Source organism: Rhinopithecus bieti, unplaced genomic scaffold (assembly GCF_001698545.2).
Source record: "Rhinopithecus bieti isolate Rb0 unplaced genomic scaffold, ASM169854v2 scaffold_74595, whole genome shotgun sequence".
Lineage (NCBI taxonomy): Eukaryota > Metazoa > Chordata > Mammalia > Primates > Cercopithecidae > Rhinopithecus > Rhinopithecus bieti.
The window spans coordinates 497,306-512,322 of NW_016827607.1; the positions used below are offsets into that span (position 1 = coordinate 497,306).

The window sequence follows — 15,017 nt, forward strand, 5'->3', positions numbered from 1 at the left end:
ATTTTTAGTAGAGACGGGGTTTCACGGTGTTAGCCAGGATGGTCTCGATCTCCTGACCTCGTGATCCACCCGTCTCGGCCTCCCAAAGTGCTGGGATTACAGGCTTGAGCCACCGCGCCCGGCCCGACTAGTTTTTGTATTTTTAGTAGAGACGGGGTTTCACCGTGTTAGGCAGGATGGTCTCGATCTCCTGACCTCGTGATCCACCCGTCTCGGCCTCCCAAAGTGCTGGGATTACAGGCTTGAGCCACCGCGCCCGGCCAATCAGGCCCTTTTCTAGGGTATTGGGAATAGTGGCGAAGAAGTTAGACAGGGTCCCTGCCCTTGTGGGCCCAGCATTGCAGTGGGCCGTGGCAGACAATAGCAACAACATTCATAAATAAGCTAGAAGGCACTGCAACGGCTGGAGAGTGACGGGCGGGATACTTTTAGTCAGGTGATCAGCAAAAGTCTCTCTGAGAGGTGACAACATTGAAGCAGAGACTGAAAGACAAGAAGGAGCCGGTTGTGCGAAGACCTGGGAGAAGAGTGTTCCAAGGCGACAGGACAGGAGTGCAAAATCCTCAGGCGAAAATGAGCTCGATGCTGTTCCTAGAACGGGAAGAGGGTCATGGCAGCCTCAGTGACGAGAGAGGACAGGAGGGTGGTGGGGAGGTGGGCAGCGGCCCCATCACAGAGGCCTGAGGCTGGGACAAAGAGCCTGGGTTTTATTCCACATGTGACGAGGCAGTGCTGGGCGGCTTTCAGTAGGGAAACAAAGGATTGGATGCACTTTATTTTTTTCTTTTCTTAATTGTTTTGTCTTTTGTTTTTTTTGGAGAGGTCTCAAGGCGATCCTCTCACCTTGGCTTCCCAAAGTGCTGGGATTACAGGCATGAGTCACCATGCCTGGCCCTGAGGCACTTTATTTATTATAAGTAGTAGCATTTTTTTTTTTTTCTTTTTGAGACAGAGTCTCACTTTGTCGCCCAGGCAGGAGTGAAGTGGCACAATCTCAGCTCACTGCAACCTCCACCTCCCATGTTCAAGCGATTCTCGTGCCTCGGCTTCCTGAGTAGCTGGGATTACAGGCATGCACCACCATGCCTGGCTAATTCTTGTATTTTTAGTAGAGATGGAGCTTCACCATGTTGGGATGAGGTCAGTCTGGGCGGCCCATAGAACCCAAGATGCACAGAGGGGACACACCAGGAAGCCCTCCCACCCATCCTCCCAAGTCCCCCTGCTGCCAGCCATCACTGACTTTTTCTTTACTTGCCAAACCACCACAATATGGCTTTCACCACCTCACTAATTTAATCAGAATCCTCTAGCAGAGCATGAGCTTCATCCGCAGGTGTTTACTGCCATAATTATGTTGCATTGCATGGCAAAAGGGATTTTGTAGATGTGGTCATGGTTACTGTTCAGTTTGCCTGAAATAGAGAGATTTTCCTGGGTTCCCTGGGCCACCCCAACACAATCCCATGAGCCCATCAAGCAGAAGAGGAGGTCAGAGGGATTCCGAGCGAGAGAAGAGCTCACCTGCTGTTGCTGGCTTAAAGATGGTGGGGGCAGCGCGGAAAGCATGAGAAGGAAATAATTTGGTCAATAACCACTGAGCTTGGAAGCAGATGCTGAGACCTAAATGAGAACCCTAGCCAGCCAGCACCTTTATTTTAGTTCAGTGAGTTCCTGAGCAAATAATCTATCCATGGCATGCTAGACTTTGACCTACAGATGCTATGAGAGAGAAAATGTGTGTGTGTGTGTATGTGTGTGTTTAATAGACAGGATCTTGCTCTCTCATCCAGGCTGGAGTGCAGTGGTATGATCACAGCTCACTGCAGCCTTGACCTCTCAGACTCAAGTAGCCCTCTTACCCTAGCCTCCCAAGTAGCTGGGACTATAGGCCTGCACCACCATGCCTGGCTAATTTTTGTATTTTTTGTAGCGATGGAGTCTCACCATGTTGTCCAGGCTGGCGTTGAACTCCTGGGCTCAAGCAATCCCGCCTTACCTTCCGAAAGTGCTGGCATCACAGGCGTGAGCCACTGTGCCTGGCCACATTTGTGGTTTTATTTATTTATTTATTATTTTGAGATGGAGTGTGGCTCTGTTGCCCAGGATGGAGTGCAGTGGCATGATCTTGGCTCACTGCAACCTCCGCCTCCTGGGTTCAAGCGATTCTCTTGTCTCAGTCTCCCAAGTAACTGGGATTACAGGCACGTGCCACCATGCCTGGCTAATTTTTGTATTTTTTGTAGAGATGGGGTTTCACCATGTTGGCCAGGCTGGTCTTGAACTCCTGACCTCAAGTGATCCACCCACCTTGGCCTCCCAAAATGCTAGGATTACAGGTGAGAGCCACCACGCCTGGCTGCATTTGTGGTTTTAAACTGCTGTTTGTGATATTTGTTATGGTGGCAATAGAGAACTAATACAGTACCCAGAGACCACATGTTGTCAGCCTTACCGGGGTTTCAGCCTTCATTTTACATAACCCATCTATAGCATGAAACATTGCCAACCACTTCCACTTTCTTGACAACCTCTTGTTCCTCTCCTAAAACAACTTCATCCTGATCCATTTTGCCCCTCTCCCCAGCTCCATGGACTCCACCCATGATCTGGATTCCTCATACTTTAGTGTGTGTCGCCTTCACACTCCAGACCTAAATGTCCACCTCAGTGTCCCACTGATACCTCAAAATCAACATGCCCAAAGGTGGGCGTGAGAACAGGGTAATAGTGACAGTGGAGATGAAGAGGTGTGGATGGATTGTAGAAATGTTTAGGAGGGAAAATACGTAAGAGGTGACTTTTTTTTTGTTGTGTTCTGTTTTGTTTTTGAGACAGCATCTCGCTCTGTCACCTGGGCTGGAGTGCAGTAGCATGATCTCAGCTCACCACAACCTCCACCTCCTGGGTTCAAGCGATTCTCCTGCCTCAGCCTCCTGAGTAGCTGGGACTACAGGTGTGAGCCGCCACACTTGGCCTTTTGTTGTTGTTGTTGTTGTTGTTGTTGTTGTATTTTTAGTAGAGATGGGGTTTCGCCATGTTGGCCAGGCTGGTCTTGAACTCCTGACCTTGTGATTCACCTGCCTCAGCCTCCCAAAGTGCTGGGATTACAGGCATGAGCCATGGCGCCTGGCCAGAAGTGGTGTTTGATTGGATGTGGGGAAAGTGGAGAGGAAAGAGTTGAGGACAACTTCTAGCTTTTTGGTTTGGGCAACTAGAAGAATGACATTGGTACAAACTGAGAGGATTACAGGCCTAAGGCCTTTGGGGCTTGGGTGAGGTGGTGAATTCTAGCTCTTTGCTTGTTGGTTGGCTGGTTTTGTTTTGTTTTGTTTTCTTTAAGAGGCAAGGTCTCACTCTGTCACCTTGGCTAGAGTGCAGTGGTGTGATCACAGCTCACTGCAGCCTCAAACTCCTAGGCTCAAGAGATCCTTCTGCCTCAGCCTCCTGAGTAGCTGGGGCTATAGGCACACAGCATACCACCATGCCTGGCTAACTTTTTAATTTTAACTTTTTGTAGAATTAAGATCTTGCTCTGTTGCCTAGGCTGGTCTTGAACTCTGGGGTTCAAGCAATCCACCCACCTTGGCCTCCCAAAGTGCTGAGACTATAGGTGCGAGCCACACACCCGGCCTGATTCAGCTTTTTACACAGTGAATGGGAAACGTTATGGATGCTCAGCTGAAGACATACAGCAGGCCATCGGACGTGTGCATCTGGGGCGTGAAGGAAGGAACTACAGACGTAAATGTGGGTGCCATCAAGGTATTGTGGTAGATAAAACTATAAGCCAGTAAGAGATGAGCAGTGTGAGGTGTGGAAGTCAAGCATGGAGCCCTGGGACATGCCTCCATTAACAGGACAAGGAGAAGATGATTTAATCTAGAACATGGAGAAGGCACTCACAAGAGAAAAAGAAGGCTGGGCACGGTGGCTCACACCTGTAATCCCAGCACTTTGGGAGGCTGAGGCAGGCGGATCACGAGGTCAGAAGGTGGAGACCATCCTGGACAACATGGTGAAACCCCATCTCTACTAAAAATACAGAAAATTAGCCGGGTGTGGTGGTATGTGCCTGTAGTCCTAGCTACTTGGGAGGCTGCGGCAGGAGAATTGCTTGAACCCAGAAGGCGGAGGTTGCAGTGAGCTGAGATCGCGCCACTGAACTCCAACCTGGTGACAGAGTGAGACTCCATCTCAAAAAAAAAAAAAAAAAAGAAAGAAAAAGAAAAGTAACCAGAAACACATGTTGTCATGGAATAAGATGAAAAGTAGTTTTTCAAGAAGGAGGAAATGGTTGGCATCATCAAAAGCCACGAAGAGGTCAAATAAGATAAAGCCTGCGGAGATTCACCAGATTGGGCAACATGAGGTCACAGAAATTTTGCTAGGAGAGTTTGAATACATTGTTGGTGTGGCAGTTGTATCATGGTGGTTTGGGAAGTGAGGAAAAAGTGAACATAGGTCAGCCGTGGTGGCTCACACCTGTCATCCCAGCACTTTGGGAGGCTGAGTCAGGTGGAACACCTGAGGTCAGGAGTTTGAGATCAGCCTGGCAAACATGGTGAAACCCCGTTCTACTAAAAATACAAAAATTAGCTGGGCATGGTGGCAGGGCGCCTGTAATCCCAGCTACTCGGGAGGCTGAGGCAGGAAAATTGCTTGAACCCAGGAGGTGGAGGTTGCAGTGAATCAAGATTGCGCCACTGCACTCCAGCCTGGGCGAGAGAGCAAGACTCTGTCTCAAAAAAAAAAAAAAGAAAAAAGATAAAAAGTGAGCATAGATCACTGTGTCAAGAAGCTTGGATGAGAAGGAAGAGAAAAGAGACAGTGGTGGCTGCAGGGGGACTTGGGATGAAGGGTGGAAGGACTTCCTGGCTGGGCCCCTTCTGTGCATCTTGGGTTCTGTGGTCCGCCCAGACCTGACCTCATTCCTGAGCTCTTACTCCTAACCAATGGCTGATTTGACAGAGTAGATGCCCATTGGCATCTGGACCTTAACTTGTTCCAAACAGGATGCTTGATTTCCCCTCTCAGTCTTCTCTTCCTTCACTGCACATTGTCCATCTGTTGCTCCATCAGAATCACAGGAGCCATGTCTGTGATTCATCTCCTTGATTTATTATATCACTATGGACTCAAAGATATTTATTTTATTCTTTGAGAGCCAGGCATGGTGGCTCACGCCTGTGATCTCAGCACTTTGGGAGGCTGAGGTGGGTGGATCACTTGAGGTCAGAAGTTTGAGACCAGTCTGGGCAACATGGTGAAACCCCGTCTTTACTAAAAATACAAAAAATTAGCCAGGCATGGTGATGCATGCCTGTAGTCACAGCTACTCAGGAGGCTGAGGTGGGAGGACCACTTCAGCTCAAGAGGTCCAGGCTTCAGGGACCTGTGATCACGCTACTGCACTGTAGCCTGGGTAACAAAGTGAGACCCTGTCCCCCGCCCCCCAAAAAAAGGATATTTTCTTCTTCGAAAGGACACATGGTCATCTTTTGCCTTAACTCCCTGTTTTGGATAATTTTTTTTTTTTTGAGACAGTCTTGCTCTGTTGCCCAGGTTGGAATGCAGTGACGTGACCTTGGCTCACTGCAACTTCAGGAGTTCAAGCGATTCTCCTGCCTCGGCCTCCCAAGTAGCTGGGTTTATAGGCACATGCCACCATGCCTGGCTAAATTTTGTATTTTTAGTAGAGACGGGATTTCACCATGTTTGCCAGGCTGGTCTCGAACTCCTGACCTCAGGTGATCCGCCCACCTCAGCCTCCCAAAGTGCTGGGTTTACAAGGATGAGCCACCATGCCCAACCTAATTCTTCTTTTTTTTCTTTTTTGAGACGGAGTCTCGTTCTGTCGCCCAGGCTGGAATGCAGTTGCACGATGTCCACTCACTGCAAGCTCCACCTCCCGGGCTCATGCCATTCTCCTGCCTCAGCCTCCCAGGAGTAGCTGGGACTACAGGCACCGGCCACCACGCCCAGATAATTTTTTATATTTTTAGTAGAGATGGAGTTTCACCGTGTTAGCCAGGATGGTCTTGATCTGCTAACCTCGTGATCCACCCGCCTCAGCCTCCCAAAGTGCTGGGATTACAGGTGTGAGCCACCGCTCCCAGCCGCCCAGCCTAATTTTTCTAATAACAGTAAAGTTGTCCCAATATCGTATAGTTAAAAAGAATGAGAGATGTTAATGTGTTCCTCCGAAATTCACTTGTCAGAACCTGATGCCCAGTGTGATAGTATTAAGAGGTGGGGCCCTTTGGGAAGTGATTAAGTGTGGGGGCTCCTCAGGAATGGGATTAATGTCCTTATAAAAGAAGTTTCATGGCTGGGCGTGGTGGTTCACACCTGTAGTCCTAGCACTTTGGGAGGCTGAGGCCAGTGGATTGCCTGAGCCCAGAAGTTTGAGACCAACCTGGGCAACATGGTGAAACTCCGTCTCTACTAAAATACAAAAAATTAGACCGGGCACAGTGGCTCACGTCTGTAATCCCAGCACTTTGGGAGGCTGAGGCAGGTGAATCACCTCAGGTCAGGAGTTCGAGACTAGCCTGGCAAACATAGTGAAATCCTGTCTGTACTAAAAATACAAAACATTAGCGGGGTGTTGTGGCAGGCGCCTATAATCCCAGCTACTCGGGAGGCTGAGGCAGGCGAATCGGTTGAATCTGGGAGGCGGAGGTTGCAGTGAGCCGAGATCGCGCCATTGCATTCCAGCCTGGACAACAAGAGTGAAACTCGGTCTAAAAAATAAAAAAGTCGGAAGTGATCATGCGTGCCTGTAATCCCAGCTACTAGGGAGGCTGAAGCAGGAAAATCGCTGGAACCCGGGACACGGAGATTGCAGTGAGCCGAGATCTCGCCACTGGACTCCAGCCTGGACGACAGAGTGAGACTCCGTCTCAATAAAATAAAATAAATAAAAACATAAAACGAGGGCTGGGTGCTTAAACAGTTATACAGGTGGACAGTATGAAACCCCTGACTCCAGGCTTAGAGAGACCCACCCTGGAACCCACTGGCTGGCTGGAGTCGAGAGGTTTGACCTTGGGTCCTCTTCTCCTTTCTCCAGCTGTCAGATGGGTATAGGATGACTTTCCGTGGGGAGTGCTTGACAGGAGCTAAGAAACAGGTCAGCTACGGCGCTCACTGCCTGCGGGAGCTGCTGCACTTAGAACCACCAGCTGTTATCCCATTTTTGTAGATGAGGGCAGAAGAGAAAACCCAGGTGGCTGGGGCCGAGTTGTCTGTGATCCGGATGGGGGCGCTTTTTCCTCGCGGCAGGTGAGCGCGCTTGGAGAGGCCCCGGCCCCCGCGCACGCGTCCTGGCGGTTGCCTGGCAACGCGGCCCTGCCATGGCGGCGTCTTACGAGTCTGAGTCCGAGTCTGAGGCCTGGCCGGGGACTCAGCGGCCCGGGACCGGGACCGTGAGCGCGGCCGTGCGCGAGCACTTGCAGAAGCTGTGTCTGCGCGAGTTCCCGTGCGGCGCCGGCAGCTGGGTGCGGGCGCCGAGGCTGGGACTCTGGGGGCCTGGACCCGCTGCGGGGAGGCACGGGCCCGGGCGAGCGGGGCGGGCTGGTCCCTGGGGCCTGGGATCTGCGCATTCTGGGGGCCGCCAACGTGGGGGCGGGTGGGGCTCGAGGTTGAAGGTGGGGACCGAGCCGTGGGCACTGCCGGGGGGAGGAGAGCGGGGCCCGTCCTGAGCACCTCAGCTGACCTGGGCCGGGGCCTCTCCCTGACTTGATGCCAGCACCCCAGATTTCCAGTGGGCAGGTTCCTTTGGGGTGAAAAGCTTTTGTTTTGGGCAAAGAGTTCTACAACTTTTCCCAGCCTCCGAGCATTTAATGAGAGCCTGAGGCAGTGTGAGACGTGGCTCTGAGCCTGAAGCCTGCGACCTTGGGTCCAGAAGAAGGGGTTACCCCTGCATCCCACCTGTCTCCAGAGTCCTAGACCCTTCCCTCCCGTGGCTTCAACCACGAGGGGAGCCCAGGTGTAGCCCAGGAAGGCCTATTGCCCAGGCTGGAGCTTAGTGACGCGATCTCGATTTACTGTAACCTCCGCCTACCGAGTAGCGGAGATTACAGGCAGCTGCCACCATGCCCAGCTAATTATTGTATTTTTAGTAGAGACAGGGTTTCACCATATTGCCCAGGCTAGTCTCAAACTCCTGACCTCAAGTGATCCGCCCGCCTTTTTAAAAGGAATGGGATCTTTTAATTATTTTGTTATCTCACCTTATCTGTAGTTATATCCATGGCTAATAATCCATCAAAATTATTGATTACTGTCTAAATTTCTTTTTTCTCTTTTGTTTTGTTTTGTTTTTTTTTTTTTTTGAGATGGAGTCTCACTCTGTCCACCCAGCCTGGAGTGCAGTGGCATGATCTCAGCTCACTGCAACCTTCGCCTCCCAGGTTCAAACGATTCTCCTGCCTCAGCCTCCCAAGTAGCTGGGACTACAGTTGCATGCTACCATGCCTGGCTCATTTTTTGTATTTTTAGTAGAGACGGGGTTTCACCGTGTTAGCCAGGATGGTCTCGATCTCCTGACCTCATGATCCGCCTGCCTCGTTCTCTCAAAGTGCTGGGATTACAGGCATGAGCCACCGTGCCCTGCCCACTCTCTAGATTTCTAAACTTGATCCCTAATCATCCAGTTTTATGATCTGTTCTGTTTTGAGCATTTGGTGTCCTTAAGGGGGCTGTGTCACACCTAGAGAAATCCCCACCTCTGCCACTGCAGAATAAGTCACGCTTTCTTCCTCAAACTTGGCGAACATGGAGAGAGCTGGTCACCAAAGAGGAGGATGTGGTGAGCCCCGGGGAGGAGACGGTGGAGGCCCTGCTGGGCCTGGTCCGCAGCCCCCACTCCCCCTGGGCTCTGCTGAACGACTCGAATGCAGAAGACAGTTTCCTGAGAGAACTGGCCATCCGGAACCCGCTGATGATCACAGACACCTTCTTCTACTCCTACTTCCGGTCCCTGCGGGTGGTAGACAAGGAGGCGAGTGCTGGGCACATGGGGGGTGATGTTAGGGTGGCTGCTTCCCTAAGGGAGGTTGGGGGGAGGGCACCCTTCCCCACAGCGCCTCAGGGGTCCTGCCCTGGGGGCTGAAGCCAAGGCCAGCCTGCCCTCTGCTTCATCTCCCTGGCTTGTGTGCCAGGCAGGGCCAGCTACTCGGTCAGCCTCACGTTTCTTCTTCCTTTACCCCTGGAGGCCATCATGGCACATCTTCCACAGCTGAATTCTGCAGTGGACCCTCCTGGGTTCTAGTAAAGATTTTCCAAAGGGTCTGTGTTAGTTTTACTTCATTTAAACCATGGAAGTCAGGGTGGAGGATGGTTGGTGTAGTTCCAACTATTTTAATTTGTTACCAAAAAGCATTCTTTGTTTACATCAGTAACAGAGCCCAGGCTTGGCACGGTGGCTCTCTGGTGCTTGTAATCTCAGCACTTTGGGAGGCCGAGGCAGGAGGATCGTTTGAGTCTAGGTGTTAGAGACCCAGCCTGGGCAACATAGTGGGATCCCATCTCTATAAAATTTTAAAATTTAGCCAGGTATGGTGGTGCACGCCTGTAACCCCAGCTACTCGGAGGCTGAGGCAGGAGAATCACTTGAGCTGGGGAAGTAGAGGCTGCAGTGATCATGATCACACCACTGCACTCCAGCCTGGTGACAGAATGAGACCCTGTCTCAAGCAAGCAAGCAAGCAAGAGTGAGACTCTGTCTCAATGAATAAATAAAGTCAGCAAGCCAGCCCAAACATTGCCGGGAAACTTGGTCTCAGCCTTCCCCAGGCTTGGCTTTCTTTTTCCAGAGCCACTGGGAAGTAACACAGCTCTGGGGGACAAATAGGGTGACTGGTAGCAGTTTGCCAGGGACTTTCAGTTTCAGTGCAGAAGGTTTCGTGTCCTGGGAACGAACCCCTTCCGTCCTCGGCAGACTGGCACAGTTGGTGACCCTGGAGAAGGGAGGCCCCGCTAGAAAGGGTCCCGATGTCTTTGAGGCCACAGGAACTGAGGAGTCATGGATGGGTCACTGCAGCTTCTAGTCAGACCCTGCTCTGGGTGATTCCTGGACACCTTGACTGACTTCAGTGCCCAGAGTTCACTGTGGCTCTGGGGTAGGCAGAAAGGAGAGAGGTTCCTGCCCTCACAGATGGCTTATGGTCCAACAAAGGACACAGGTCATTGGCCTGGAAATCATGCACCGCCTATGGTCAGAGAAGGATGGAGGTTGGGAGAGGCTCTTGGATCTTGGCAGAACAATGCAGTGCGGGAACGGCTTCCAGGGAAGCAGAGGGTGGGGAGGGAGGGGAGGTAACTGATGGAGGAGCTGCTGTCTTCCTAATGTAGACATGGGTTCTGTGCCCGTGCTCCCTCGCCTGCTATAGCCCTCAGCTTTCTCTCCCCTCTTCCAGGTCACCCTGGTGGATAAAGACCTCCTGAAATTTCTAAAGCTGGAGGAGTTGGTACTGAGCGCCAATCGAATCAAGGAGGTGGATGCCACCAATCTGCCCCCCACACTCAAGGTGAAGGAGCCCTGGTCTGTTTTGAGTATTTGGGCCACCGCAGCCCAGAGGCCTTGTTCTACCCTGCCCCACATAGGTGTGGCCAGTGTGGGTGGAGGGTAGGGCCCAGCTCCAGGCTTTTAAAATGTAGGTCACTTTCCTAGAAAAGTTTAACATAGAATTACCGTATGACCCAGTGCTTCGATTCCTAGGTATATCCATGAAGGAACTGAAGACAGGGATTTAGCCAGATTCTCGTACTCCAGAGTTCAGAGCTGCGTTACTCACAATAGCAGAAGGGTGGACGCAACTCAAGTGTCTATAAACAGATGAATGGATAAACAAAAAAATGTGGAAGAGGCCCGGCGCGGCGGCTCACGCCTATAATCCCAGCACTTTGGGAGGCCGAAGTGGGCAGATTGCCTGTTCTCAGGAATTCGAAACCAGCCTGGGCAACATGGGAATATCCCGTCTCTACAAAAATACAAAAATGAGCCGGGCGTGGTGGCCGCGCCTGTAATCCCAGCTACTCTCAAGGCTGAGGCAGAAGAACCGCTTGAACCCAGGAGGTGGAGGTTGCAGTGAGCCAAGATGGTGCCACTGCACTCCAACCTGGGCGACAGAGCAAGACTCCACCTCAAAATAATAAATAAACAATAAATAAAAATTTAGGCCGGGCGCGGTGGCTTACGCCTGTAATCCCAGCACTTTGGGAGGCCGAGGCGGGCGGATCAGGAGGTCAGGAGATCGAGACCCTCCTGGCTAACACAGTGAAACCCCGTCTCTACTGAAAAAAAAAATACAAAAAATTAGCCGGGCGTGGTGGCGGGCACCTGTAGTCCCAGCTACTCGGGAGGCTGAGGCAGGAGAATGGCGTGAACCCGGGAGGTGGAGCTTGCAGTGAGCCGAGATCTGGCCACTGCACTCCAGCCTGGGCGACATAGCGAGACTCCATCTCAAAAAAAAAAAAAAAAAAAAGCCCAAACAAGCAAGCAAACAACAACAACAAAAAAGGTGTGTGAGGCTGTGGATAAGAACTACAAGCAAGGAAGGTTAGCTTTGGATTTTTTCCTTATCCATCTAGGGGCCCTTTTGGCCTCCCAGGGACACATTCCTGTGGGTTGAGAAGGTGCCAGATGTTATGCAGATCCCCACTGCCAATCCAACATCCCCCCCATTCCAGATGTTGAAGTGTCTTTCACAAAAGGCAAACTTCCCGAGACCTGCTGCAGGAATCTTTTCTTCCTGGGTTTTTTTTTTTTTTTTTTTTGAGACGGAGTGTCGCTCTGTCGCCCAGGCTGGAGCGCAGTGGCCGGATCTCGGCTCACTGCCAGCTCCGCCTCCGGGGTTCACGCCATTCTCCTGCCTCAACCTCCCAAGTAGCTGGGACTACAGGCGCCCGCCACCTCGCCCGGCTAGTTTTTCGTATTTTTGGTAGAGACGGGGTTTCACCTTGTTAGCCAGGAGGGTCTTGATCTCCTGACCTCTTGATCCGCCCGCCTCGGCCTCCCAAAGTGCTGGGATTACAGGCATGAGCCACCGCGCCCGGCCTCTTCCTGGGGTTTTTTAAAGGGAGGACGGGTGGCGCCAGGGAGGCCGGGTGTGAGTAATGTGTGATTCCGCTACTAAGTTTGCGGGACGGAGGGGAGGGGCCTGATCCTCAGCGCTGACTTGGTGCCCTATCGTCCCGGGCCTTCCGTGTGGTCTGCCAGGTGCTGGAGCTCTACGGCAATGAGATTAGCAGCATGGAGTGTCTGTGTGCCCGCCCGCCCACTGGCCTGCAGCACCTGGGGTTAGGCCACAACAAACTTCTAGGCCCCTTGGAAAGTCTCTACGTCACCGCTGATCACTGGTAACTCCAGAGCCCAGGTGGAAAGCGAGAGGGAGGGATTAAGTATCAGGTTGAGGCGATTTTACCCCGGTGGCGTGAGAGCTCAGCTTTGGTCTTTTCTGTAACTCCCAGTTGGCTGCTAACTCCAGACTTACCGTTTATTTCTCTGAATCCCCCTTCAGTGAGATTTTGTAAACAAAAAGCCCAGAGAACAAGAGGTGGTGGGTGTGAAAGCCTTTGCTTTGGTGCTGTCTTTTAATTTTTTAATTTTAATTATTATTTTTTTTTTTGAGATGGAGTTTCACTCTTGCCCAGGCTAGAGGGCTGTGTGTTGTCTCAGCTATGCAACCTCTACCTCCCAGGTTCAAGTGATTCTCCTGCCTCAGCCTCCCAAGTAGCGGGTATTGCAGGCACCCACCACCACACCTGGCTAATTTTTGTATTTTTAGTAGAGATGGGGTTTCACCATGTTGGCCAGGCTGGTCTTGAACTCCTGACCTCAAGTGATCCACTTACTTCAGCCTCCCAAAGTGCTGTGATTACAGGCATGAGCCACTGCACTTTGCCTGGTGCCATATTTTAGAGGAGGGTTTCTCCCTTTGGGCTTGCTGGCATTGGAGCCCCATTATTCTTTGCTGTGGGGCTGTCCTGGGTATGGTAGGATATTGAGCAGCATCCCTGGCCTGCATCTGCAGATGCCAGGGGCACCTCCCTGCTAGTTGTGACAAGGAAAAATGTCTCCAGACAGTACCTAATGTCCCCTGAGCAGCAAAATCCCCCAAGCTGAGAACCACCACCCTGGAACCAAGCCCTCCTAGCACCAGCCACTCCATCGCTGTTGAAGGTTCAGACTCATTAGGAGCCTGCAGACAGTTCAGCTCCCAGTTGATACTCAGCTTGGTTTCCTCCGTGGGTGAGCGGTAGAAAACTTAACATCCTGGACCTGAGGGGTAGGAGGGGGACCAGAGGCCACCCAGAAAAGGCCATCAGAGGAAGCTGGGAGAGGAAGGCTTTGCAAAGCATGCTGTGAGAAGTCCCAGGACTTCAGCAGTCCAGCAAGGACGGAAGGGGTAGAACCGCCTCCCCCCTTTCCTTCCCCCAAGGAACCTGGAGGGCACGCCCTTGGGGGATCCAACCCTTTACTGCCTGGAGCCGGCAGATGCAGCAGGGAAGGGAAGCCCCCTCTCTGACCCTGGTTTCCTCTTCCTCCTCTTCTGCTCTTAGGGGAAGAGTGAGGCTAGGATTGGGAGGCCCTGTGCTGGCAGTGGCCACTTGTGTTTTTCTTCTGTTCTCAGAGCTGAGATCAAGTTGCTTTCTAGCTTGTGGCAGCAGGAAAGTCACCCTGCCCCTGCCCTGTGTCTTGGTCTGGCCATAGGCCTTGGCCCATGCTCTTTGCAGGCCCCTCCCAGCCCCCTTGCCTCCTGGAGTCCTGCCCCAGTCTGCCTTTGAGACGCCATCTCCTGCTTCTAGAATGCCCAGCCCTCCAGCCTCCCAGTCCCCAGCGCCAACCCCACTCCTGCCCTGTCCACTCCTGCCCCTGTCCACAACTCCCCCATGGTGGCTGTCCCCTGCTGTGCCATCCAGTCTGCCCGTAGTATTTGTGCAGAGCCTCCTAGATGCACGCAGTGTGCAAAGCTCTACGGAAGCTACTGAGAGGTTTGGCCAAGAAGAGAGGAGTCCCGTGAGAGGAGGTCGGTGGGGGCGTCTCTGTGGCTCTGGCTGTGAGGGTGGCAGTGCTACGGAGAGTGGAGACGAAGAGCCAGGCACTCATTCCCGACCCGGGGTTAACTTGGGTCAAGGGTAGGACAGGGTGTGCAGGCCATGGGTGGGCAGAGTCCTCAGGTCCAGGCCCACCGTTGGTTTGGCTGCAGGGCTGCTTGGCCCCTGCTCACCTGGCTTCTTGACCCTCAGACGGTCCTGCTCACCTTCCAGGCCCAACCTCGTCTCCCTGGATCTGGGCTTCAATGACCTGACAGACCTGCAGAGCATGGTTGCCAGCCTGAGGACCCTCCGGCACCTGCGACTCCTGGTGCTTCAGGGAAACCCACTGGCCTTGGTGCCCTACTACCGTGGCCTCACCATCGACAGCCTGGCCCAGCTCTGCGTGCTGGACGACATCACCGTGTCTCCCAACGAGAAGCATCTCTTCCGGGGGCTCAGCCTCAATGGCGGTGAGGGTGCTGGCATGCAGGGAGGGGGTGGCACGTGACACCCCGGCCTCCGCCTGGCTGTGCCCCGCCCTCCTGGGTCCGCACACCCCTCTGTCCTGCAACTCTCCATTTGACCCAGACCCTAGTCAGGTATAGCCTCTCTTCTGGGTCAGAGTTTTCAGCCAGGCTTTGATTCCTGTGATTGGGATTTGGAGACAGAAATGACAGGGGGAGGCTGGGCGCGGTGACTCGCACCTGTAATCCCAGCACTTTGGGAGGCTGAAGCAGGCAGATCACTTGAAGTCAGGAGTTTGAGACCAGCCTGGCCAACATGGTGAAAACCTCATCTCTGCTAAAAATACAAAAATTAGCTGGGCATGGTGGCAAGTGCCTGTAATCCCAGCTACTCGGGAGGCTGAGGCATGAGAATCTCTTGAACCCGGAAGGTGGAGGTTGCAGTGAGCCAAGATGACACCAGTGTACTCCAGCCTGGGCAACAGAGCGAGACAAAAAAAAAAAAAA

At 52.5% G+C, this 15,017-nt stretch overlaps 1 protein-coding gene across 3 annotated transcripts in view; it reads left to right on the plus strand.

Moving 5' to 3' along the window:
• Positions 1-6,913: 6,913 nt before the first annotated feature.
• Positions 6,914-15,017, plus strand: part of LRRC43 (leucine rich repeat containing 43) — a 10,459-nt gene continuing 2,355 nt past the window's right edge. The window contains exons 1-5 of one of the 3 annotated variants that reach the window (XM_017864005.1): positions 6,914-7,502; positions 8,747-9,007; positions 10,425-10,535; positions 12,227-12,366; positions 14,278-14,516. In XM_017864005.1, coding sequence (XP_017719494.1) covers positions 7,359-7,502; positions 8,747-9,007; positions 10,425-10,535; positions 12,227-12,366; positions 14,278-14,516 — 895 coding nt within the window. In that variant the 5' untranslated portion in view covers positions 6,914-7,358. The remainder of the gene's footprint in view (positions 7,503-8,746; positions 9,008-10,424; positions 10,536-12,226; positions 12,367-14,277; positions 14,517-15,017) is intronic. The other 2 variants (XM_017864004.1, XM_017864007.1) reach the window with 2 other exon arrangements.